Source organism: Mchenga conophoros, linkage group LG3 (genome assembly GCF_057382185.1).
Source record: "Mchenga conophoros isolate Kocher_MC1m ecotype Shallow Benthic linkage group LG3, M_conophoros_male_GT1.1, whole genome shotgun sequence".
In the NCBI taxonomy this organism is placed as follows: domain Eukaryota; kingdom Metazoa; phylum Chordata; class Actinopteri; order Cichliformes; family Cichlidae; genus Mchenga; species Mchenga conophoros.
Window position 1 is genome coordinate 38,242,558 of NC_140528.1, and position 26,428 is coordinate 38,268,985.

A 26,428-nucleotide genomic window follows, 5' to 3' on the forward strand; every position below is an offset into this window, starting at 1 on the left:
GGCGCAATGTCACTGTCATGAGATGCTACCTTTGATTCAACATTAGAGGCTGCAACTTCATCCTTTTGTGGATCAGGGTCTGCAGTTCACCAAGTGTCGATTTCATGCAGAAAGTCTTTAAAACTGATCAGCTTAGGTTCATACCAATCGCTGTGATCTGTTTCTTTTTCATCATCATTCAGCAATTTTTGAACTGAAGTCTGTGAGTCCATAAACTCTCCCAAATAATCATTAAATGTTCTCATGTGTTCATCTATGGAGGCTTTTGATTCTCCAGCATCAATGAGAGCATTAATGTCATTTCGTTTTCTTGTCAGAACGCCAAGCTTCGCTCTGCGTTTTTTAATTAAATTAAAAAGCTCTCTTTCTTGTTCCTCCATTTTAACCAGAAAATTCGTTTCACAAGGTCCAAAAGATAATTGTTTAATACAAATGTTTCATGTTGCAGCTCAGCAACGGGAGGTTTGTTTTGGAACGCACTTCTGACTCATTGTTTAAAAATCATATGCCGTTTATTTCAGGAAAAAAAAATACAAACAGAAATCAGCCAAATAACTTCTTAAAACTTAAACGAAAGTTAACTTAATTTTCTTTAACAATTCAAAAGTGGTCAAAAAATCATTTTTTAACTCTCCCGTCCTCCCATCTGACATTTGGCAAACAAAACAAAAACCTCTTTACCACACCCATCCCGGGTGCTCTTAATCTCTTAATTAATGGGAGGGTCCATAAACTAATAAACCAATCACTTTCCAAAAGCATTCAACAAAAATGGCCACAACACAGATTCTTACGCTGGATGGCATTACCTTGGCCTCCAGTAACATTGTGATGAACCTTGGAGTCACTTTTGACCAGGACATGTCCTTCAACGCACATATTAAACAAATATGTAAGACTGCTTTCTTCCATTTGCGCAACATCTCTAAAATTAGAAATATCCTGTCTCAGAGTGATGCTGAAAAACTAGTTCATGCATTTATTACTTCCAGGCTGGACTACTAGAATTCATTATTATAAGGATGTCCAAAAAACTCACTGAAAAGCCTTCAACTAATCCAAAATGCTGCAGCAAGAGTCCTGACAGGGACTAGAAAGAGAGAGATTTCTTCTGTTTTGGCTTCCCTTCATTGCCTTCCTGTTAAATCCAGAATTGAATTCAAAATCCTGCTCCTCACATACAAGGTCTTAAATAATCAGGCCCCATCTTATCTTAATGACCTTGTAGTACCATATCACCCTATTAGAGCACTTCGCTCTCGCTCTGCAGAACTACTTGTTTTTCCTAGAGTATTTAAAAGTAGAATGGTAAATGGTAAATGGCCTGTATTTATATAGCGCTTTACTAGTCCCTAAGGACCCCAAAGCACTTTACATATCCAGTCATCCACCCATTCACACACACATTCACACACTGGTGGGAGGCAGAGCCTTCAGTGTTCAGGCCTCTCTTCTGTGGAACCAGCTTCCAGTTTGGATTTGGGAGACAGACACTATCTCTACTTTTAAGATTAGGCTTAAAACTTTCCTTTTTGCTAAAGCATATAGTTAGGGCTGGACCAGGTGACCCTGAATCCTCCCTTAGTTATGCTTCAATAGATGTACGCTGCCGGGGATTCCCATGATGATGAGTTTTTCCTTTCCAGTCACCTTTCTCACTCACTATTTGTTAATAGACCTCTCTGCATTGAATCATATCTGTTAACCTCTGTCTCTCTTCCACAGCATGTCTTTTATCCTGCCTTCCTTCTCTCACCCCAACCGGTCGCAGCAGATGGCCCCGCCCCTCCCTGAGCCTGGTTCTGCCGGAGGTTTCTTCCTGTCGAAAAGGAGTTTTTCCTTCCCACTGTCGCCAAAGTGCTTGCTCATAGGGGGTCATATGATTGTTGGGTTTTTCTCTGTATCTATGAAGCGCCCACGTCTCTCAGATCAGCTGATCAGCTGTTCCTGAATGTACCCAGGACTGAGCATAAACTTAGAGGAGATCGTGCTTTTTCTGCAGCAGCTCCATTTATTCATTCAGTCATTTATTCTATGTATTTTGCCAGAAACGCCAGGCACTCACAAAACTATTACAATGACCACCAAACAAACAATAAATGAGAGCAAGTGAACAGATTCCACACAAAGACATGAACACAAAGCGCGGACCCAATGCATCAGTGACATGTCGTGTTTCTCACCCGGCGACATGAACACGGACACGCCGTCGGGGCAGAAAGTCAACATCTAACTGATTCTGAGCTGCAGCTTTTGTTCCTCTCCGGCCTAAAGAAAGCTATATTTTTTCTGCTTAATACTTTTTTTTTTAAAATTATGCCAAATTGAAAAATGATTAGCTTGCTGTTGTTTTGTGTTTTATCCTCAGTTACTTTGAAACACTTACTGAGTCAAAATTGAATTTAATCAAATCAATTATAGAAATCAGTGATGATACCCAGCCCTAGTGAGTAGCCTAAGCCCAACAGAAGTGGAGGCAGCTGTGGGTAATGAGAAAAGATGAAAAGGTTGATAACACATTATATGCAGTAAATACACTGCCCAGGTGTCCCCTCTCCCCACTGCCTGTCAATAAAGAACTTTGTGTTGACAAGATTGTTAGCTAATCATTTACAAATCTATAATATCTGCATGGACAGCATTAACTGATGAGGTTGAAAAATTCAATACTCGAAAGTTTACTCTTCAGCCACCACGCTTCTGCCATCTGCCTTTTTTTTATTAGCCACAGTAAAGGCTGCGCTATGAATTCTGGGATATGTTGCGCCACGAATGAATAGAATTCAACTTTATAGATATGTGAGTATATTACAGAAATGGGTCTATTATGGTATGTTATAATGTACACGGTATGAAGTATGTTGTGAATATTCTATAACTAAGTATGTACAGGCTGTAGTGAGTACAAGCTATGTACAGGCTATGAACAGGATATAAATATGAAAAACTATACAGAATATGAAATAAACAACTTTACAGAAATCTGAGATATACAGCTATACAGAAATGGGAACTATGCAAGCTGCAAACAGTTGTAGGGTTAAAAATTATCGAATGTACAGAATGATTATTTACACAGAGCTATACAGTAGTGCAGTTAAGATAAGTGAGATATAATTTCTACAGAGGCTATATAAAGTGCTAGTGGTTGTGAGTAGTGGTTCACTCCATGTTATTATTGTGTGTTTGAGGGTACAGTTGTCCATTGTGTGTGTGTATGTTCAGTCCATGTGTTAACGTGGGTCAGATGTCAGGAGGCAGAGTTCAGGAGTCTGACAGCTGTGGGGAAGAAGCTGTTCCGGTACCTGGTGGTCTTAGTCCGGAGGCTCCTGTAGCGCCTCCCAGAGGGCAGGAGGGTGAAGAGTCCATGTGATGGGTGACTGGGGTCTTTGATGATTTTCCCAGCCCTTTTCAGACACCGCTTCCTGTAGATGTCTTTTATGGCAGGAAGTGGTGCTCCGGCGATGCGCTGGGCAGTTTTCACGACCCTCTGCAACGCCTTCCGGTCTGAGGCAGAGCAGTTCCCATACCAGACTGTTATACAGTTGGTCAGGATGCTCTCGATGGTGCAGCGATAGAAGTTCACCAGGATGTCTGAGGACAGGTGGTTCTTCCTCAGAGTCCTCAAGAAGAAGAGGCGCTGGTGAGCCTTCTTGACCAGCTTGGAGCAGTTGGTCGTCCAGGTGAGATCCTCGGAGATGTGGACTCCCAGGAACTTGAAGCTGCTCACACGCTCCACAGCCATCCCCTTAATGTGGATGGGTGGATGTGGGTCAGCATTCCTCCTGTAGTCCACGAATGATACACCTGACTCCTTCAAGTCCGGGGAAATGAAGTGCGCATTTCCGGCCGCATTTGGAATTGGGACAGCCTTCATCACATCGCTGTGGTGTAATCAGCCTACAAATGGGGTCTCAAAATTGTACCAAAAAACTCTGTACCTCCCTCTAACCACACACTTCTTCGGGTTTGCCATCAGCACTGCCTGCCTCAGGGAATCCAGGACCGTGACCAACCACTGCACATGCTCCACTGAGGTATCACTATGAATGATGACATCATCCAGGTAAGAAACAGCATATGCAGTGTGAGGACGCAGCTATCGCTACAGGAAGTGCTGAAAACTGGCCGGGGCTTCCAACAAGCCAAACGGAAGTGTGACGAATTGGTACGAACCACACAGAGTGGAGGAGGCCGTTTTTGTCTTTGGACTCTGCAGACAAGGGAATCTGCCAATCAGCTGCGTTTCAAAGTGGTGCTCCATGAGAGTCGTGCACACGGGCAAGGGGGAGAACACATCTGCAAAGCGCTGTTGCAATGCAGGAACATCTGCTTTATTGGAATGTGTGAGATGTTAATCACAATGCATCTTAAACACACACTCTAAAAGCGTCATGCCCACAGCAGGTTTTTGAGAAAAATCAAATATTTTAGTCCTTGAAGATCATTTTAGAGTTTTTAATGAGCTGCAGGAACCCTGTTCTGTGTGAGTGGAGAACAGCCAAGTCGCCTCCTCTGATAAACCTCCACATGTACCACTGAAAACAGTTAAATTAGTTTGAATCTGAAATCATGGCTCAAACTAGTTGTTCTGAGACCATTTCTTCATTTTCACAACAAACTGTTTAATAAGACAAACTTTACACAGAGTTCATCAAATATAACTAACACTTTAATATTATCAAGATTTCATAATACAAACATCAAATCAACAGGGAAACAGCTGCAGAACATGTGGATCAAAATGAATTCATTAAAAAACAACATGTGGACTTCAAGGATACAGTAAATACACTAAAGTGAAAGGAGGAGCCAAAATTTGAAGGAATTTGAATTAAGTAAAAGTAGTCACCTGTGATCTTTAAATTGGTCCTGATGTGTGCTGCTGTTTTTAACTTTCAACATTTCTTTGCTGCCACTGTGAATAAGATTGTGTTCTTTGCCTAATTGAATAAAGGTTACACTGACTCACTGCTCCATCTTCTGGTACAAACTGGCATTACATGGAAGTACAGCCCAAAACCAGTTCAGCTTGAGTTTCTTTTTTTCTGGACATAAAGTCACAGCAGGTGTTGTTTCAAAGCTGGTGGACAGATTTAGTTCATTTTTGGAGGTTTTAAGAGCAACTGCTTTGAAAACATTTGCAGTTTGGGGAGAAAATGATTTAAGAGAAGATTTTACAACAGCAAAAGATTAAATATGAAGGAAGGATTGAAATTTAACTTAGGTAACACATAAAATGAATACAACTACTAAACACTACTGTGTCCTAAGGAAACAAGGACTAAAATGTAACAGGGATAACATTTTAGAGAATTAAATCCCTCAAAGGAAAAATAATAAACTTGATATGCATATCTATACATGCAGCTTCCTAAATGTAACATTCAGGATTATTCACTGCAGGTCCAGAAATCAGAGCTACCTCATCAGATCCAAGTTTGGCATCAGCTGACACTCTTTACAGGAGATTCCATCTGAACTCTGTGGAGCCTGATCTCAAGGTTTGTAAGTCTGAGCCTGAAACCAGAAGAGGATCTTTCTCTCTCTTCAGATTCATTGTGATCCAGTGATTTCAGTCCTGCATGATCAGGCTGATGTTTGCACGGAGCAGATAATGAAGTGAAGGTTTTTCCACATTGGTAATGTTGGGTCTAAACTCAGACCCCGCTGTATCCAGAACTTATTCCCATGAAAGAAAAGCAAGGCAACAATGTTCGATTGATTTCTTGCGCAAGGGAAGCCCTCATCTGTGTCCAGCATGACAATGAACCCCAAATGGTGGCCTCCTCTCGCTGCCTTTTATTGACAAACTTCAAACAATAGTTTACAAAACACCTCCCCTTGCAACCCCCCTTTGGTTACAAAGACAAGGCACTGTATGTAAATGTATACACTGAGTGTGTGTGTGTGTGTGTGTTATGTGAGAATGTGTGTGTGTGTGTGTGTGTGTGTGTGTGTGTGTGTGTGTGTGTGTGTGTGTGTGTGTGTGTGTGTTATGTGAGAATGTGAGTGTGTGTGTGTGTGTGTGTGTGTGTCCTCCTGCTGACCAAAGGGTCATAAACCCCAGGAAGCTTTCATCAAAAGAAACAGATCTTTCAGATAGGATGTATCTACAATAAAACCTCCCCGGCACAGAGTGGCTGGAGAGGTGGTCAGGATCAAAGAGATGGCTTTGATCCTACTGCTTAAACTAAGACTGTACAAATTTAAGAAACACAATGGCAACATTCAACAATTAGACTTAACAGGTAACAGTGAAACAGTTTATTTACAGCGTGGGATCGTTTGTGTTCGGAGTATGAACTGAGATTCCTGAAGCTCTTGTCACACTGGTCACAGCTGAAGTTCACTTCCATGTGTGTACGTTCATGTTTGTTACGATGACCTGATTGTGAGAAGCTTTTGTCACAGTGTCTGCACTTGTATGGTGTCTCTCCTGTGTGGATTCCCTTATGCTTTGTCATTGAGCTCATGTCCAGTGGTGAAGGATGACCCACACTGGTCACAGATGTGCTTTTTGACCCCACTGTGGAACAGTTCATGTATTTTTAATGTACTTGGTGTGTGGAAGCCTCTCCCACATTCTTTGCAGTAGTTCATTTTGTCTCCACAAAGATCACAGAGAAACTCTTTCCCACCACCACAGTGATGAGTCTTCATTTTTCCAAACAGTTCATTCAGTATAACTCCATAAGTTTACTGATCATATTTATTCCAAACAATCAGGTTAAAAATACAGGATAAAAAGGTAAATACATCCTCACAGTAACTGCACTTGTAGAGTTACTTTCTGGTGTGGATCTGTTGGTGTTTTTTCAGCTGATGAGGATATTTAAAAGACTTTCCACACAAGTGACAGTTGTACGCTTTAACTCCACCGTGGATGACTTGGTGTGTTTTTAAGCTTCCAGCCTGGGTAAAAGATTTTCCACACAACTCACAGCTGTAAGATTTAACTCCACTGTGGATGAGTTTGTGTGTTTTTAAGGTTCCAGCCTGGGTAAAAGACTTTCCACACAACTCACAGCTGTAAGGTTTAACTCCACTGTGAAAGAGTTTGTGTGTTTTTAAGTCCCCAGCCAGGGTAAAAGACTTTCCACACAAGTTACATCTGTACGCTTTAACTCCACTGTGGATGAGTTGGTGAGTTTTTAAGTTTCCAGCCTGGGTAAAAGACTTTCCACACTCATCACAGCTGTAAGGTTTAACTCCACTGTGGATGAGTTGGTGTCTTTTTAAGACTCCAGCCTGGGTAAAAGACTTTCCACACTCATCACAGCTGTAAGGTTTAACTCCACTGTGAATGAGTTGGTGTGTTTTTAGGCTTTGAGCATGGGTAAAAGACTTTCCACACAAGTCACAGGTGTAAATTTTAACTCCACTGTGGATGATTTGGTGTCTTTTTAAGACTCCAGCCTGGGTAAAAGACTTTCCACACAACTCACAGCTGTATGCTTTAACTCCACTGTGGATGACTTGGTGTGTTTTTAGGCTTCCAGCCAGGGTAAAATCCTTCCCACACTCATCACAGCTGTAGGTTTTCTCTCCTTTTCTTCTGTGAGGTTTGTCGGCCTCCTGAGAGCGCTGACTTCTCGCTCCATGTTGGTCCTGCAGTGACAGATACAAACACAGGCAGTGAGTGAAATGCAGTCGTGGAACAAACTGTAACTCCCTCCATTGGTGGAATCAAACATGTCAACAAACACATTGTTGGTGTGTTTCCACCGCCTTCTGGTAATAGTATCACATTACAATGATGTGCTACAATGAGAGTTGTAATGAAAATGACATTATTGAAAAAATATCAATCAGCAGAGAAACTCTTTTACTTCAGAAAAAATTAAAGTGATGATATTATTGTTTCAATGTGTGTAGAGAAAATATGATCTTTGTATTTTCTTGTAACTTCTGTGGTTTTTGGTTGTGAATGTAGATTCTGTATATATTGAGGAGTCCAGGATGGAAAAGATAAAGCTGCTGTTAACAGCAGTAGATTCTGTACAGGGAGTGCAGAATTATTAGGCAAGTTGTATTTTTGTATTGTGACTTGTTCAGTGGTGGTCGTCTTTCAGCCTTTCTTACCTTGGCCATGTCTCTGAGTATTGCACACCTTGTGCTTTTGGGCACTCCAGTGATGTTGCAGCTCTGAAATATGGCCAAACTGGTGGCAAGTGGCATCTTGGCAGCTGCACGCTTGACTTTTCTCAGTTCATGGGCAGTTATTTTGCGCCTTGGTTTTTCCACACGCTTCTTGCGACCCTGTTGACTATTTTGAATGAAACGCTTGATTGTTCGATGATCACGCTTCAGAAGCTTTGCAATTTTGAGACTGCTGCATCCCTCTGCAAGATATCTCACTATTTTTGACTTTTCTGAGCCTGTCAAGTCCTCCTTTTGACCCATTTTGCCAAAGGAAAGGACGTTGCCTAATAACTATGCACACCTGATATAGGGTGTTGATGTCATTAGACCACACCCCTTCTCATTACAGTGATGCACATCACCTGATATGCTTAATTGGTAGTAGGCTTTCGAGCCTGTACAGCTTGGAGTAAGACAACATGCATGAAGAGGTTGATGTGGACAAAATACTCATTTGCCTAATAATTCTGCACTCCCTGTATATATGGAGGAGCCCAGGATGGAAAAGATAAATCTGTTGTTAACAGGTTTTTAAAAACAGACCAGCTGTGCACACAGTTTCAATAACAGTGTAATTGTGATGTTTTTCTCACCTTTTGTGTTGAAGTCATTGTTTCCTCTGTAGTGGCTGAGCTGAGTCCAAATGGCTGAAATTGTTCCTCTGCTGCACCACCAGACTCTTCTCCTCCTGTTACTCAGCTGGGACACAAAAAGTATATATTTGTATTTTATCCCTGACAAAAAGAAGCAGAGCAAATAAACATGACTAAACTCCTCAGTGACAACAATACCTATTAAGCTTCAAGGTGAAACCCCAGAAGCAACTACAAAAAGAAAGTCATCAGTTGCCTACAAGAACTTGAAAGGGAAAAACCCCTGACCCCCTGCATATCACCACCTTTACCCAGGGGATGCTACACCCTGTATATATGGACTTCCATAGATCCACAAAGACGGAGTCCCGATCAGTCTCATTGGTAGCAGTATAAACTCAGCCACCTACAACATTTCAAGCACCTCATTACCATCCTAGCTCCCCTAGGATGGTAATTTCAAAACATTTTGAAACTCACTTTGTTAATGTGGAATTCTAAATTTATTTTACAAATGGAGAATTTATTCTACAATTTATCATCTAAGCATCTAAGAATTCTGTATTTCGATGTGTGTGTGGCTATTGTGGTTCTCCATATGGTGGTACAAATAGAGGACATAGATGAAGTGGCACACATCACGAGGGGGTACATTTACAATCACACACAGTGTGGTTGGCTAGGTTAACTCACAAGCAGAATTTAGCTGTGCCTGACTACAATAGAGACTTTCTTCTTTAGATGTTTCTGAAACAAGAAGGTGTAGTAAACAGATTTGTTTCAGAAAAAGGGGAAAGTAATTAAAACGACATACATAAGCACAGAATATTTTAATCCCACTAACACATACACACACATGCAATGAAGCTCATGAATACCAGATGGTATTTTAAACCTGTGTTTCTGATTTTATCATCTTGTTCGGTTCACTTACTAAGATGAGAAGCGATATATGAACTATCCATCCATCCATCCATCCATCCATTTGCTGCCGCTTATCCTTTTCAGGGTCGCGGGGGGCACTGGAGCCTATCCCAGCTGTCATAGGGCGAGAGGCGGGGTACACCCTGGACAGGTCGCCAGTCTGTCGCAGGGCCAACACAAAGGGACAGACAACCATTCGCACTCACATTCATTCGCACATTCACACCTAGTGACAATTTGGATTTTCCAATTAACCTATCCCCACAAACTGCATGTCTTTGGACGGTGGGAGGAAGCCGGAGTACCCGGAGGGAACCCACGCAAACACGGGGAGAACATGCAAACTCCACACAGAAAGACCCCGGCCTGATGTTGGAATTGAACTCAGGACCTTCTTGCTGTGCGGCAACAGTGCTAACCACCGTGCCACCATGATATATGAACTAGTGGACTAATATTATATTAGGAAAGATGATTGAATGATAGCAGGGGTGAACAGAATGCAGCAGAGGGTTTAAATGAGTGAGACTAACAGATTCTTAGTTTCTTGTTCCTGATGATCAGATAAATGATGAGTTTAAAATCCAGGTAAGGAACGAAGAAGGCCAAATATTTTGAGTTTTTAGAAATAATTTTTGATTTACGTCTTAAATTGGACAAGCATGTAAAGAAGATTGCTAAGACGGTCAAGGCGAATCTGAATTGTTTTGTGTTAAGTCAGAACTACAGGGAGTGCAGAATTATTAGGCAAGTTGTATTTTTGAGGAATAATTTTATTATTGAACAACAACCATGTTCTCAATGAACCCAAAAAACTCATTAATATCAAAGCTGAATGTTTTTGGAAGTAGTTTTTAGTTTGTTTTCAGTTTTAGCTATTTTAGGGGGATATGTGTGTGTGCAGGTGACTATTACTGTGCATAATTATTAGGCAACTTAACAAAAAACAAATATATACCCATTTCAATTATTTATTTTTACCAGTGAAACCAATATAATATCTCCACATTCACAAATATAAATTTCTGACATTCAAAAACAAAACAAAAACAAATCAGCGACCAATATAGCCACCTTTCTTTGCAAGGACACTCAAAAGCCTGCCATCCATGGATTCTGTCAGTGTTTTGATCTGTTCACCATCAACATTGCGTGCATTGCGTGTTGGTCTTCCATGGTCTCTTGTGTTCTGGGGGCCTCTGGATGTCTGGAGTTTTGATCTCCTCCATACCCGCTTCACACCCTGGAGGACGGGGCTGTGGCCCCCCCACACTCCCTAGCAGATCATTACATGGAGAAACCTTTGGAATGCAAGCATGCTGATCCACACAGGTATGCACACATGGGTATTCACAGACGCGGACTAAAGCTTTCTTGGCTGCTACCTCAAAGCACACTGTGCGCTGTCTATCTTGCGTGCTGCACAATATCGTTTATTATTTAGTAAATATTGATATCTATGGCTAGCTAGTTTATTGTGATGGTGCTTTGTTTTCTCTATTATTATGTTGCTCTTTGTTGTTTGCTGTCTCCTCTGTTTGTTTTTTTTTGTTTGTTTGTTTTTTTCTCCATACAGGTGACCCAGGAGTTCTTTTTTTTTTTTTTCTCTCTCTTCCCCCCCCTTCTCACCGTCTCTTCTCCCCTTTGGTTTTCTTTCTTTCTCTCCCCCTCTTTCTCTCATTCATTCCCCCTGTCCTATTTATTAAAAAAAAAAAAAAAAAAAAAAACATTGCGTGCAGCAGCAACCACAGCCTCCCAGACACTGTTCAGAGAGGTGTACTGTTTTCCCTCCTTGTAAATCTCACATTTGATGATGGACCACAGGTTCTCAATGGGGTTCAGATCAGGTGAACAAGAAGGCCATGTCATTAGTTTTTCTTCTTTTATACCCTTTCTTGCCAGCCACGCTGTGGAGTACTTGGACGCGTGTGATGGAGCATTGTCCTGCATGAAAATCATGTTTTTTCTTGAAGGATGCAGACTTCTTCCTGTACCACTGCTTGAAGAAGGTGTCTTCCAGAAACTGGCAGTAGGACTGGGAGTTGAGCTTGACACCATTCTCAACCCGAAAAGGCCCCACAAGCTCATCTTTGATGATACCAGCCCAAACCAGTACTCCACCTCCACCTTGCTGGCGTCTGAGTCGGACTGGATCTCTCTGCCCTTTACCAATCCAGCCACGGGCCCATCCATCTGGCCCATCAAGACTCACTCTCATTTCATCAGTCCATAAAACCTTAGAAAAATCAGTCTTGAGATATTTCTTGGCCCAGTCTTGACGTTTCAGCTTGTGTTAGGGCTGCTCGATTATGGCAAAAATGATAATCACGATTATTTTCACTGAAATTGAGATCACGATTATTTGACGATATTTATTTAACCCTTTAAGACCTAAATGGTAAATGGTAAATGGCCTGTATTTATATAGCGCTTTACTAGTCCCTAAGGACCCCAAAGCGCTTTACATATCCAGTCATCCACCCATTCACACACACACATTCACACACTGGTGATGGCAAGCTACATTGTAGCCACAGCCACCCTGGGGCGCACTGACAGAGGCGAGGCTGCCTGACACTGGCGCCACCGGGCCCTCTGACCACCACCAGTAGGCAACGGGTACTATAGAACCAAGTCCACCAGAGCTTATATTATTTTTTTTACATGCTGTAGTGCCATTTGTGGGAGCATTTCAAGTTGCTATACATCAATACAACTGTTATAGCCCATATTTTAATAATATGTATGCATTAAGTCCATAGTAATTACATACATTGCAAAAAAGTGCAATAAACTACAAAAAATATTGAAAATCGCTTTTGTTTTGTTTACATATATTTCTACTTGGAGAAATTTAAGAGGTTTATCCCTCAAAACTTTAAATACAATAAAGTTGCAAAAAATAGTTTACAACAAGAGGAAATTTATTTTGAGTGTCTTCATAGTTTTATTTTGGAGATACAGTTTTTATATACTGCAGGAAAAACAAAAAACAATCCTATGATGCAAATTTGCAAAGAAAACAGCAGGTGCATCATTTCACTGTGGGAAGTGTTACGAACAGCTGATGGATCGGCAAAGCCTGTTTCTGGAGTATTATGTTTTTGTTCCTGCAAGCGCTTTTTATGCAGTTTTTGCAAAGCTATATGTGGAAGGAAACCGTGACCGAGGACAAGCTGATGGCATCAGACTCCTCCGGTTTCATATGCAAAACAAATTATTGCGCTAGCTTACACGGTTCCGGTTCTACAGGGATTTAAAAATAGTTACACAACACGGAGCGTGCTGCTCTGACCGGCTTTAAAGGGTTAACAATGACTTTAAAAAATAATATAAAATAGTGTGCAACACCACTGAAGTTTTTTTTACCTCTCTTTTCAACCAACAGCAGTCACTCTCCTCTCCAAATAACTTCTGCTTAGCTTTCCGAGCTTCCCTCGGGTCCTCTTAATCAGCGGTCTCCAACCTTTTTTGCGCCACGGACGGTTTATGCCCGACAATATTTTCACGGACCGGCCTTTAAGGTGTCGCGGATAAATGAGGGAGGGGCTAATAATCGGCTCAGTCATTTTTAATGATCGTTGAAATTCCAGATCGTAATCGTGATTAAAATTCGATTAATTGAGCAGCCCTAGCTTGTGTTACTTGTTCAGTGGTGGTCGTCTTTCAGCCTTTCTTACCTTGGCCATGTCTCTGAGTATTGCACACCTTGTGCTTTTGGGCACTCCAGTGATGTTGCAGCTCTGAAATATGGCCAAACTGGTGGCAAGTGGCATCTTGGCAGCTGCACGCTTGACTTTTCTCAGTTCATGGGCAGTTATTTTGCGCCTTGGTTTTTCCACACGCTTCTTGCGACCCTGTTGACTATTTTGAATGAAACGCTTGATTGTTCGATGATCACGCTTCAGAAGCTTTGCAATTTTGAGACTGCTGAATCCCTCTGCAAGATATCTCACTATTTTTGACTTTTCTGAGCCTGTCAAGTCCTTCTTTTGACCCATTTTGCCAAAGGAAAGGTAGTTGCCTAATAATTATGCACACCTGATATAGAGTGTTGATGTCATTAGACCACACCCCTTCTCATTACAGAGATGCACATCACCTAATATGCTTAATTGGTAGTAGGCTTTCGAGCCTATACAGCTTGGAGTAAGACAACATGCATGAAGAGGATGATGTGGACAAAATACTCATTTGCCTAATAATTCTGCACTCCCTGTATATACCTACTTTAGCAGCTCAGTTATTTATGCATTTGTCACGTTCCTGGGTCTTTTGAGCCATTGTTTTTAGTTCTAGTTCATTTTTGATGTTTATCAAATCAAATCAAAATTTATTTATATAGCACATATTAAAACAACAGTGTTGACCATAGTGCTTCACAGTCAGTAAAAGCACGAGACAGTTAAAACAAACAATAGAAGAGGACAACAAACAATAGGTAACAACACAACAAGCTAGACCAGCCAACTAAACAGAATCAAAAGCCAAAGTAAAAAAATAAGTTTTAAGACGTGATTTAAAAGACTGGATAGACTCGGCAGTATGAATATGAACGGGGAGGTTATTCCAGAGTCTAGGTGCCACGGATGCAAAGGCCCGGTCACCTCTCGACTTCATTCGAGTCCTAGGTTGTGCTAGGAGCCTGTGATTGATGATCTAAGTGCTGTGTTGGGATTGTATGAATGGAGTAGTTCAGAAAGATAGCTGGGCGCTAAATTACAATGGTTTATGTTTAAGTTCTTTAGGTCAGTGAAGTTCAATTAGTTATTACACTCAACAAAAATATAAACGCAACACCTTTGTTACTGCTCCCATTCCCCATGGGATGGACGTAGAGACCTAAAATTCATTCCAGATACACAATATAACCATCACTCCCAAACAGTGGTCACAAATCAGTCCAAATGTGTGGTAGTGGGCACATCTGCTATATTGAGATAATCCATCCCACCTCACAGGTGTGCCACATCAGGATGCTGATCTGACATCATGAGTAGTGCACAGGTGTGCCTCAGACTGCCCACAACAAAAGGCCACCCTGGAATGTGCAGTTTTGTCTCACAGCAAAATGCCACAGATGCCACAAGCAATGAGGGAGCGTGCAATTGGCATGCTGACAGCAGGAATGTCAACCAGATCTGTCGCCCGTGCATTGAATGTTCATTTCTCAACCATAAGCCGTCTCCACAGGCGTTTCAGAGAATATGGCAGCACATCCAACCGGCCTCACAACCGCAGACCTCGTGTAACCACACCAGCCCAGGACCTCCACATCCAGCAGGTTCACCTCCAAGATCGTCTGAGACCAGCCACCCAGACAGCTGCTGGAACAATTGGTTTGCACAACCAAACAATTTCTGCACAAACTGTCAGAAACCGTCTCAGGGACGCTCAACTGCATGCCCGTCGTCCTCATCTGGGTCTTGACCTGACTCCAGCTCGTCGCCGTAACAGACTTGTGTGGGCAAATGCTCACATTCGATGGCGTCTGGCACGTTGGAGAGGTGTGCGCTTCACGGATGAATCATGGTTCACATTGTTCAGGGCAGATGGCAGCTGAGAATGTCCCAGTTCTTGCATGGCCAGCATACTCACCGGACATGTCACCCATTGAGCATGTTCGGGATGTGCTTGACCGGCGTATACGACAGCGTGTACCAGTTCCCACGAATATCCAACAACCTCGCACAACCATTGAAGTGGAGTGGACCAACATTCCACAGGCCACAATTGACAATCTGATAAACTCCATGCGAAGACGATGTGTTGCACTGCATGAGGCAAATGGTGGTCACACCAGATACTGACCGGTTCTGGGTCCCCAGACCCCCAATAGCGCAAAAAACTGCACATTCCAGGGTGGCCTTTTGTTGTGGGCAGTCTGAGGTACACCTGTGCACTACTCATGATGTCAGATCAGCATCCTGATGTGGCACACCTGTGAGGTGGGATGGATTATCTCAATATAGCAGATGTGCCCACTACCACACATTTGGACTGATTTGTGACCACTGTTTGGGAGGGATGGTTATATTGTGTATCTGGAATGAATTTTAGGTCTCTACGTCCATCCCATGGGGAATGGGAGCAGTAACAAAGGTGTTGCGTTTATATTTTTGTTGAGTATAGATTTCTCTTTTATTTTCTTCCCCTGTATTTAAGTTTCCCTCACCCTTTGTGTTTCATGCTGCGTGTCTTATGTTATCAAGTTTGTATTGTCATGTCTGCGTCTCATGTCTCCTGTTTCATTTTGAACGTCTGTGTGGTATGTCAAATCTGTTCGATGGCATCATTTAGGGCTGCACAATTAAATGCTAGAAAATCGCAATCTCAATTCATACTTATGTGTGATCTCATATCCAAATGACAACGATTTAAGAAAAAAAAGAAAAAAGGTAAAAAAAAGATGACGATTGTACCGCATTTTGATCCGGGACATAATCTGAATGAAAACAAACGCTCACTCTTCCTGCTCAACAAATGACAAAGGAAGAGCCTTATACCACGTGATACAGAAGCAAGCTTCAGAAGCCAGGTTCTCAAACAAATCTCCTCTATGACCCACAATGAATCGTGGGATATAGAAGGTCCGATTGGCCTCCCTGCTGCTGCGGAGCCTGGGACGGTCTGCTTGCCTCCACCCTCGGGGGAAGGGTAACATCTCTTGGGTCTGGGTTCTGTTTCCCCCTCTGGGGGCGAGGGTACCTGGACCCGGGGTATAGAGTATGTTTGGGGAGTGGGATTATGTGTACATGTCCATTTATGTCAATCCTGACATTGGGTGAGTGCTGAGTGTTTGTATATGTGTGCATGAGGGTGGGAATGCATGTTTGTGTCTGTGTGTGCCTGTTTGTCTGTGTCTATATGTCAATATGTCAGGTCGGGTCTTAGACTCCACCTCTCTGGGAACTCCCAGGCCCTCCAAGGCCTATCTCCCCTCACCACACTCCCTGCCGTGACCGATGCCCTCAGGGGTCGGTGCATTGGTGCTTCTTGGTGTCCAGGGCTGGGCGCTCAGGTATGTACCAGCTCACTCCCGGTGGCTACTTGGCGGGGCCTGGTGCCTGTTGCTCGGTCAGGCCTCCTCAGGGGTGCAGGGGACTCTCAGGCCTCCGGCCTCTGGGCCTGCAGCTTGGTTCACTCTGGCATACCTGGCTGCCGGCAGAGCTGGCGGGCACGCCGGTGCTGCCCCCTCTAGCTTCTGCTCGGTGGCTACTGGGTGACGCCTCGTCTGGGGATCCTCAGCCCTTCCCATGAGGGTGGCACGGATGTCCCTCCGGTGGTCCTCCTTGGGCTCTCACACTCTGGGGCCTGTGGATGTCTGGGGCCTGGATCTCCTCCATGCCTGCTTCATGCCCTGGGGGACAGGGCTATGGGTCTCTACATCCTCTTGCAGACCATTACATGTGGAAACCATTTGAATACAAGCACGCTGATCCACACAGGTGTGCACACGGGTGTTCACTGTTCGTAGACTTAAATTACACCTTTCTTGGCTGCTACTTTAAAGCACATTGTGCGCTGTCTGACCTGCGTGCTGCACAACAACATTGAATATTTAGTATTTACTGCTGTTTACACTTAGCTAGATTAATGCGATGGTGTTGTGTTTAGTATGTTGATTTGGGGTTTTTTTTTGCTTGTTTTCTATTCTTTCTCTCTCAACAGGTGATCCAGGAGATTTTATTATTATTTTTTCCCCTTTCTCACTGTCCCTCTCCCCTTCTGTTTTTCTTTTCCTTCCTCTTTCTTTCTCCCTTTCCTATCCCTCACTCATGTCTGTCCCGTCTGTAACAACTGAAAATAAAATAAAATAAATAATAAAAACAAAGGTCGATCAAATGGACCAATACGGCAATGCCACGATGATCCATTTGGCAAAATAAATCCATTGGGTATCCTTGTTGGTCTTCAGACAACAATTCTGACGGCAATTCTAAATTCTCAAGAACAATTCTAAAGAACCAAATGGGACAGGCAAAAAAAACCAACAAAAAAAAAACAAATGACAAGGGCAGAGCCTTATACCACGTGATACAGAAGCAAGCTTCAGAAGCCAGGTTCTTAAACAAATCTCCTCTATGACCCGCAATGAATCAGTTATCACCTGGCTAAAGATATGGCTCCCATCAACACTGTGCAAAACGAGGGATTTAGGAAAATGATCAACACCCAAACACTACACAGTTCCGTCCTGCAACTATTTTTCAAATGTTGCACTACCTGCTCTATACACGCAGTGTCGGGCAAGTGTGGAGATCGAATTACAAGCAGTACAACATTTCACGGCAATGACAGACTTATGGTCCAGCCAAACTAAGTGTTATATTTTGGTAATAGTTGTGGTTTACATTTTAAGAAAACACCTAATACGTACCTCTCTCATCAGCTTACACACGGAAAGAATACTGTTCAAAATGTTATTCTTAAAAGTATTTTAAGGTTTTGTTAGTAAGAGTAGACAATTGAGACATTGTTTTTATGTTCAGTCTCAACTGTTACAAAGTTGATGTGCAGTTAATAAGTGCAATAAATATTTATATTGGAAAAGAAAATCATGAGAGAATCGTGATCTCAATTCTAAGCAAAAAAAATCGTGATTCTCATATTATGCAAAATCGTGCAGCCCTGGCATCATTGTCACATTTTAGAGAAATATAATTTACTTAGTTTTAAGAGTTTTAATCATTTGTGTTTTCTTAAATTAGTCTTTAAAGGTATATATAGGATGGCCCCAGAGTGTCTTAATAGATACATCCAGAGACAAGATAGTAATTGTATTACTAGAAGCATGGTGAACGGAAACTGCAAGATATCATATCGCAGATCTAAATTTGGTCAGTCGGCATTTTCCATAAAGGCTTGTAATCTGTGTAACCCACTTCCAACCAAAATCAAATTGATTACAGACATCAGATCCTTTCCATTGAAGGTTAAAGTTTGGTTAAAGGGAAATCAGAGATGTTTTCATTTTAACTAATGTTATTATTTTTATTTATTGTCTATTAATTGTAGTTGTATTTACGATGTATTTTGGCTTTATGAAAATGTATGTTTTATGGTAAAATGTATTTATTTTGATTGTAAGCCCAACAAGTGACAATTGTTGAAAATTTGCAATAGCTATAAACTTATGTCCGTTACATCAGTTTCATGTTTTGTACTTGGACTATGTCAAACTGCACTGTGCCTTTTAAATAAATACATTCAAATTCAAATGTGTGAGGGATGCTTTACCATGACATACACCTGGTTACATGGGAATAAACTTATTAGAGATGGCACGATACCACTTTTTTATGTCCGATACCGATACCATAAATTTGGATATCTGCCGATACCGATATGAATCCGATATAGTGTTTTTTAATCAACAAAACTGTTTTTTAAAATATCTTGCTGCATTTTGCAACTCTGCAAGTTCATACTCAAGTTTAAAACAACAACTACACTAAAGCTATTCTGTTATACCTGTATACAAAAAAAAATTTCATAGTTCAGCAATACTGATCAATCTAATAAACTTAAACCTACACCATCCTCCCTATTCTGGTATTTTAAAGAGTACTTAGCGTAAATATTAAGCAACCTAACTAATAGGGTTCCAACTCCCAGCAACAACAAAAATAAATAAATAAAAAATAGGGAACCACCCCTCACGTGCCACCTCATGATGCTTAATCGACGTAATCAACCTTAATTTGATGCAGTGTGAAAAAAAATGCACAGAAATCAATTATTTTTCAAGAAATATTAAATAGATTCAACATCTTTCTTCAACAAAATTGCAGACTGCACAGATGGTACCTTCCCAAAGTAAAAAGTACTATAGCTTACTAGGGTATACATATTAGACTTAATAGTCACTATATACAGTAATTGACTTCTATTCCTTTTACATCAAATTAAAACTTTGGGTGTCAGATAATTATTTATTAAAAGCTCGACATTTTAAATGAGAATAAGAAAGAAAAGTATGTCTTTGTGCCCCCTTTTCCCTGTTCATGCCCTATCGGACCCCCTGGCTAGACTTTGCTAGATCCGCCCCTGCACAGTTACCAGCCGTCAGCTACGTAGAAAAAGATCCTGGTGTAGAAAGTAATATTAAATAAATTCTAACAACAGCTTATCAAGCTTAAACGTGCTGCTGTTGTTCAGCCGCTGGTTTCCTCTTTCTGGTGCAAAGTGGGCCAAAAACAAACAAGAGAGACGGACTCGCGACAGAAAAGCCGATCAGCTGATCATTGATCAGTTTCACGATTGAAGTAGCAGCCGGAGAGCGAGAGGCAGTCGCTTGTTAAGCTTAACGTGGGAATGCTTTACAAACATTCAGAGATGGACTTACACACTTGCTTTACTTCTCTCTGGGATAACTTTGTCGGAGATGAAATGCCGGGTTGCTAGTGAAGCTCCACAGGCTATCCAGACCAGGACAGGTCCCGCATGCCACAGCTGCTCTATCACGTGATGCATACTGCTCGACGTGCTAACGTTCTGAGGTGAGTTACGGCGTGTTGCAAGTTTTGTGAGGTGATTTCGTGATATTTAATGGATCGGATTACATTTTTTATTTTTGCATGATTGGAACTAACTATACAACAATCGTAAAGTGAGCTTCTCCGCATTACAATGGGCACTGGAGAACATCACCTATGTGGGACACGATTAGATAGTAAGTCCTAAGTCCCTTATCTAAAAGGATTCAGCAAGGTAATCCATTCGAAATTCTTCTTGATGCATGCTCAATCATCCAGGTAAGTAAATCTCGAAAAGTTGATTCTGTTCATCAGGACGTAGTGTTTTCAGTGGGAGAAACGTTTCGTCACTCATCCAAGTGACTTCTTCAGTCTCAGCTGACTGCAGGTTTCCCCAATCTTGTAAACAGTAACTAGAACCACTGAAGGAACAATGGGCTGGTAGGTCAGTTCCTTCATCATAATTATGTAAATTCTCATGACCACTGATCAATGGCCATGAGTACCATTCACAGAGAGTTGGAGAATGGCTGCAATCACAGCATTGTAAGATGGCGAAAGATGTCCCCTTAGGCCCCCTGCTCGATTCAGAGATGGTCTTTCCCTTCTCATGTAGATGGCCTCCTCGACTCCACACGCAAACCGGCGTTCCTCCCTGTCCAGGATGTGTACATCCTCATCAGTGAAAGAGTGTCCACTGGCCTGTAGGTGTTGTGGAGGCAGATTTTTCTTCTCATGTATTAATCACATATTTAATCATATCACATTAGTTAAAGTAATATCACTTTCTCACTTTACTATAGTAAGAGCACTCCTGTCACCAGTTTGCATGCATGTGGAATGTTAACACAGTGAGGCCATTGTAATGGGAGACATTGAACACACAGTGGGACTCCTCCTTATCAGGGATGTAAATCCTTAGGTGACGATCAAGCAGAAAACAAGGTCATAATAATTCTCTCTGTGAGGGAGGAGGTATAGGTAAGATTTTGGGTTCGTCACATTTCATTGAGGGATTTTTGATTGGCCTCAAATATGCCTGAAGCACCTAAAGAATGAGGTAGTTCTTCCAGTGTTTAATGTGATTGTTTTGGTTTCCCCAATCACTGATGTGGGCAAAGTAAAGATGATTGTAAATTCCTTTGAGAGGGTTTACACTGTTTAAATGGGTCTATTGCCCTACAATAGTAAAGAGTACAGTACACTGCATAGATATAGAGGAAAGATCTATCAGTCTGTTGTAAAAATTTAGCTCAGAAGTGTTTGATATATGTTGGCTCTACATGGCCACATCTGGGTTTTACCCCAGACTTTGAAAGCACTAACATTGAAGTTAGTTTATGTTTGTGGTATTCATTTACCTATAAGTTCTAATATAGTCACTGTCCTTTATGGTAAACATCTGGACAGGGCAAAGCAAAAGGCACAAAGGAGTGTGTGTGATGTTTAGAATATTCAGAAACCTAAAGTATGTATCAGCAGCAGAATTGACCTGAAAATAAGTGCCCATGTTTGTTTCAGTTATATGAAGCTTTGAATATTGTGGATTAGTAGTACTGCTGCGTTTGTTGCATCGCATTGCTGTAATTGTTTATATGCTTTATATATTCTGAGGTAAGTTGATCTATAGTGTTACATCATATTCTATAATGATGTTATGTGTTTGTATACTTTTTGCCCAGTTTGACCCATTTAGCAGAAGTCAGCCTGTTTAAGGCTCTGATATCTATTCTGTATGACTTAAAGCAGTTATGACATGGTCTGATTTTCTCACCCAATAAAGGAATATTTAATATATCAGTCTACTCTTCATTCTATCAGAAACAGTTATCACAGCTCTGACATTTTCTTGTTACACATATGTATAAGAATTGAGACTAATTTAGTAATGCCAACAAAATGAAATAACAATATTTATATCTTATATATAATACATCTATATATACACTGTCAAAGATAATTGTCTTTGAGTGACGATTTAAGGTGATAGGAAATATAAATAAATGCAACTTGAATCTTTACTGAAGCTCAGTATTTGACAAAGTTCAAGTTCACTGCTGTAATAACTAATAATGATTAATATAAAAATAACTTTAATATTTCCCATATTATATTTACATTACCAAAGTGAGATGACTTTAGTCTCATGAAAAACATTAGCTAATGGTTATTTACTAGCTAATCTTAAAATGACTGTTCAGTACAGAAATGAAGCCTGGCAATCATGTTTTTACAGTCCCGTGGTCTCAGCCTCAGATACTCAACAAATCAAACAAAGCTTATATAAAAACAGATGAACAAAACATTTTCTCCTTCATTTCTGTTTCATACAGCATTAACAATGCCATACGGCAAGAACCAGTATCACAGGAGTCGTTAAAGGAGGCCAAGAATACAAAGTTTCTCTTTACGCAGACGATATATTGCTTTTTATAACTGACCCCACCCTAAACACCTCGAAACTACTAAGCACTCTACAAAGATTCGGTTCAATGTCTGCCTACAAAATAAATCGTCAGAAAAGTGAATTCATCCCAATCAATGCAGCTGCAAAAAATATCCCATTTAATCTAATACCATTCAAAATAAATAATAAAAAGTTTAAATTCCTCGAAATCTGGATCTCCGGCTGTTACAAAGATCTTTATAAAATAAACTACCTGCCAATGTTGAAGAGTCTGAAAAAGGACATCACCTGCTAGAACTTATTATCCCTTTCCCTCAGTGGGAGGATTAATATAATGGCCATGTCAGTCCCCCGACGGGTCCCGATGGCGCGAGCGCACCGCGACCTGTCGACCTACACGCCGAGCCCCCAACCGCGAGCAGTCATGCCTACCACACCAGTTAAGGTACCGAAATACAACGGGCTAACCCCGCTAGAGCCCTACCTCTCACAAGTGCGGCTGGCTGCCAGACATAGTGGCTGGAGTGAAGAGGAGACTGCTACACACCTAGTGCTAGCATTAGAGGGAGATGCACTGCAGATACTCCTTGACCTAGCCCCGGCAGAGCAGCATGAGCTCCAGGCCCTCAACGTGCACTCGAAAGGCGATTCGGGCAGCGGCACTCCACTGATCAGAGCAGAGAGCAGCTAACCAACCGGAGCCGTCGATCGGGGGAGAGCCTGGGCACCTTTGCAGCAGACGTGTTGCTGTATGCTCGTCGTGGCTACCCGGAGTTTCCAGCGGCAGCCTGTGAGGAGCTTAGCCTGCATGCTTTTCTGCAAGGACTTTTCCCAGAGCGACTACGCCAACACGTCCGCCTGGCCATGCCTCAGACCCTCCGTGAGGCGCTCCTTGAGGCTGAAAGGGCCGAGCCGAAGCTCACCTCGCGACCTAACCAGCAGGCGCCGCCCCACCAAACTACCCCCAAATCAGAGCCGCAGACTGCGACGGGGAGGGGGGGGGGGGGGTGTCGCCGAGATGTCCCAGCTGCAACCCTCGGTGCCCCGGAGGCGTCCTCGTCGACCGACCGACCGCTGCTACCGGTGCAATGAGTCTGGCCACGTGGCGCGTGACTGCCCAGCACCAGCCCCGAAGACCAGAACTATGCAGCCTCAGGGAAATGAGGAGGGAGCGGTGTAGCGAGGGGACCACCGGTCCAGCTTCCTGTTCCCCTCCAAGGACGATGCACAGTGGTGGCACCTCAAGGGACTCTACCTGAGCTGCTGTGTTGAGGACCAGCTATGCCAGGCCCTGGTGGACACGGGGTCTACCATTTCCCTGATACGACCTGGCGTGCTCCCTGAAACATCCGGGCCACTGGTGAAGGGTTGGTTGCCCACAGACACCCAGCTGATGACAGTGACGGGGGAGAAAACTGTTATGCGGGGGAAGAAACCGTTGCGGATCCGAGTGAAGGATCTAGAGCTGGTGCACGACTTCTGGCTCGCCAACATTCAAGACCAGTGCATCATTGGCCTGGATCTGCTGAGCCGCTGGGGGGCCTGCGTTGACACCGCGAAGCTGGCTATCACTCTTGGCGCAGAGACTTTTGCTCTCCAGCGCGGCCAAAAGCAGGGAGCGGGGACCAGACGAGACAGGCATCGGGCAGCTGCCGCTCAGCAGATTTCGGATGCCGGTGGCTGTGGGTCATCTCCACTCGCCTCAGCCTCTCAGCCTGACAAACCTCCTTCGACCGAGACCATCGAGGCTGTTGATGACCTTTGGCAGCGCAGCAGCGTAGGCCTCAACGTTGACCAGCGCCAGCGGTTGAGGTGCCTCCTGGACAAGAATGTGGACATCTTTGCCACCAGTGACAAAGTCTGTAGGCAGACGAGTCTGGTCCAGCACACCATCGACACCGGCTCTGCTCAGCCCATCCGTCTGCGCCCACACCGGCTGCCCCTCTCAAAATGGCAGGTAGCAGAAGAGAAGATCCGTGAGATGGCTGCGGCTGGGGTGATCAAGCCATCCAATAGCCCATGGGCGGCACCCGTGGTTCTGGTGGGTAAGAAGGATGGCAGCCCGAGGTTCTGCGTGGACTTTCGCCGTCTCAATGCAGTCACCAAGAAGGACTCGTACCCGCTGCTGCGGATCGACGAGGCCCTAGATTATGTTACCGGCTCCAGTTGGTTCAGCTCCCTCGACCTACGCAGCGGTTACTGGCAGGTGGAGCTAGCCCCCGACGCAAGGCCTAAGACTGCATTCACCATTGGACATTGGATTGTCTCACCTGAGCGAGGTCTTGAGTGCCATCCGACGAGCTGGGCTGCAGCTCAACCCCGCGAAATGCCGGCTGTTGGCGAGAGAGACCACGTTCTTGGGCCATGTGATCAGCGCTCGAGGTGTTGCCACTGGCCCCGCAAAAGTGGCTGCGGTCCGGGACTGGCCGACTCCCTCGAACGTCAAAGAACTGCGGAGCTTCCTGGGCATATCCTCCTACTAACGTCGGTTCATCAAGGGGTTCGCGACGATGGCCAACCCCCTCCACCGTCTGACTGACAAGGGACAGCTGTTTGGCTGGGAGGAGGCCTGTGCTGCGGCTTTTGCACAGCTGAAGGAGGCCCTCACCAGAACCCCAGTCCTGGCCTACCCCGACACCCGGCAACCTTTCATTGTGGACACTGACGCTAGCAGTGTAGGAGTCAGGGTGGTCCTTTCCCAGCAGGACGAGGCTGGAGAACGGGTGGTGGCGTACTTCAGTCGTGCCTTGGGGCGAGACAAGAGGAACTACGGCGTGACCCGGTGGGAGCTGCTGGCCGTAGTGCTAGCGGTGCAGCACTTCCAGCCATATCTGCACGGCTGCCGGTTCCTCCTGCGCACTGACCATGCATCTCTGACTTGGCTCCTGAACTTCAAACACCCAGAAGGGCAGGTGGCCTGCTGGCTGGAGGTCCTTCAGGGCTATGACTTCGAGATCCAGCATCGGGCAGGTCGACAGCATGGCAACACTGATGCCCTCTCCAGACGGCCCTGCGTAGCCGTGGAGTGCCGCTACTGCCTGCGACAGGAGGAGCGGGCCCAGGAGGTGCTGGGGGTGGCTACTGCTCAGGCCACAGCCGGCGGAGGGGGGTGGCTCCCATTGACAACGCAGCAGCTGAAGCGGGAGCAGGAGGCCGACGCGACGTTGGTTCAGGTGGGGGCCTGGCTCGAGGCGGCGCAATGCCCCGCCTGGACAGGGGTGTCGGGACAGGAGCCCGAGGTGAAGGCCTACTACTCCCAGCACAACAATCTGGAGACGCACGACAGCGTCCTGTACCGGAGATGGCGGGCCCCCGGTCAGGGCAGAGATGTCCTGCAGCTGTTGGTGCCTCGGTCGCTGCGGTCGCAGGTGCTTGAGCTGGTCCACGGCTCGGTGGGGGCAGGACACTATGGGAACGCCAAAACTCTCCGCAGCCTCAGGGGACGGTTCTACTGGCCTGGCTGTCAATGGGATGTGGAACTTCATGTGCACTGCTGTGACACCTGCACGGCACAGAAGGGCCCAACTCAACGCTCCACTGCCCCCTTCAGCAGTACCTGGTGGGGGCCCCAATGGAAAGAGTGGGAGTGGAAGTCCTAGGGCCTTTCCCCGTCACCGAGTCAGGGAACCGGTATGTGTTGGTAGCTATGGACTATTTCACGAAGTGACCAGAGGCCTACGCGGTGCTGGACCAGAGCTCAACGACGACGGCCGAGAAGATGGTGGAGGAGATGTTCACCCGTTTTGGGGTCCCAGCTGAGCTCCACAGTGACCAGGGGCGTAACTTCGAATTGAAGGTCTTCGGGGAGATCTGCTGGCAACTGGGGGTGGAGAAGACGAGAACCACACCGCTCCACCCACAAAGCGATGGCTTGGTTGAGC

The 26,428-nt window shown here is 44.0% G+C and overlaps 2 protein-coding genes across 4 annotated transcripts in view; both read right to left on the bottom strand.

The window, feature by feature from the left end:
- LOC146578510 (hemicentin-2-like) overlaps nt 1-26,428 on the bottom strand; it is an 871,231-nt gene that overhangs the window by 520,921 nt on the left and 323,882 nt on the right. The window lies entirely within an intron of this gene.
- Nucleotides 4,601-26,428, bottom strand: part of LOC146578528 (uncharacterized) — a 28,930-nt gene continuing 7,102 nt past the window's right edge. The window contains exons 2-3 of one of the 3 annotated variants that reach the window (XM_085268761.1): nt 8,739-8,844; nt 4,601-7,611 (exon numbers count right to left, since the gene is read on the bottom strand). In XM_085268761.1, coding sequence (XP_085124887.1) covers nt 6,787-7,611; nt 8,739-8,756 — 843 coding nt within the window. In that variant the 5' untranslated portion in view covers nt 8,757-8,844 and the 3' untranslated portion in view covers nt 4,601-6,786. Of the gene's footprint in view, nt 7,612-8,738; nt 11,275-26,428 lie in introns of those variants that run through there. The other 2 variants (XM_085268762.1, XM_085268760.1) reach the window with 2 other exon arrangements.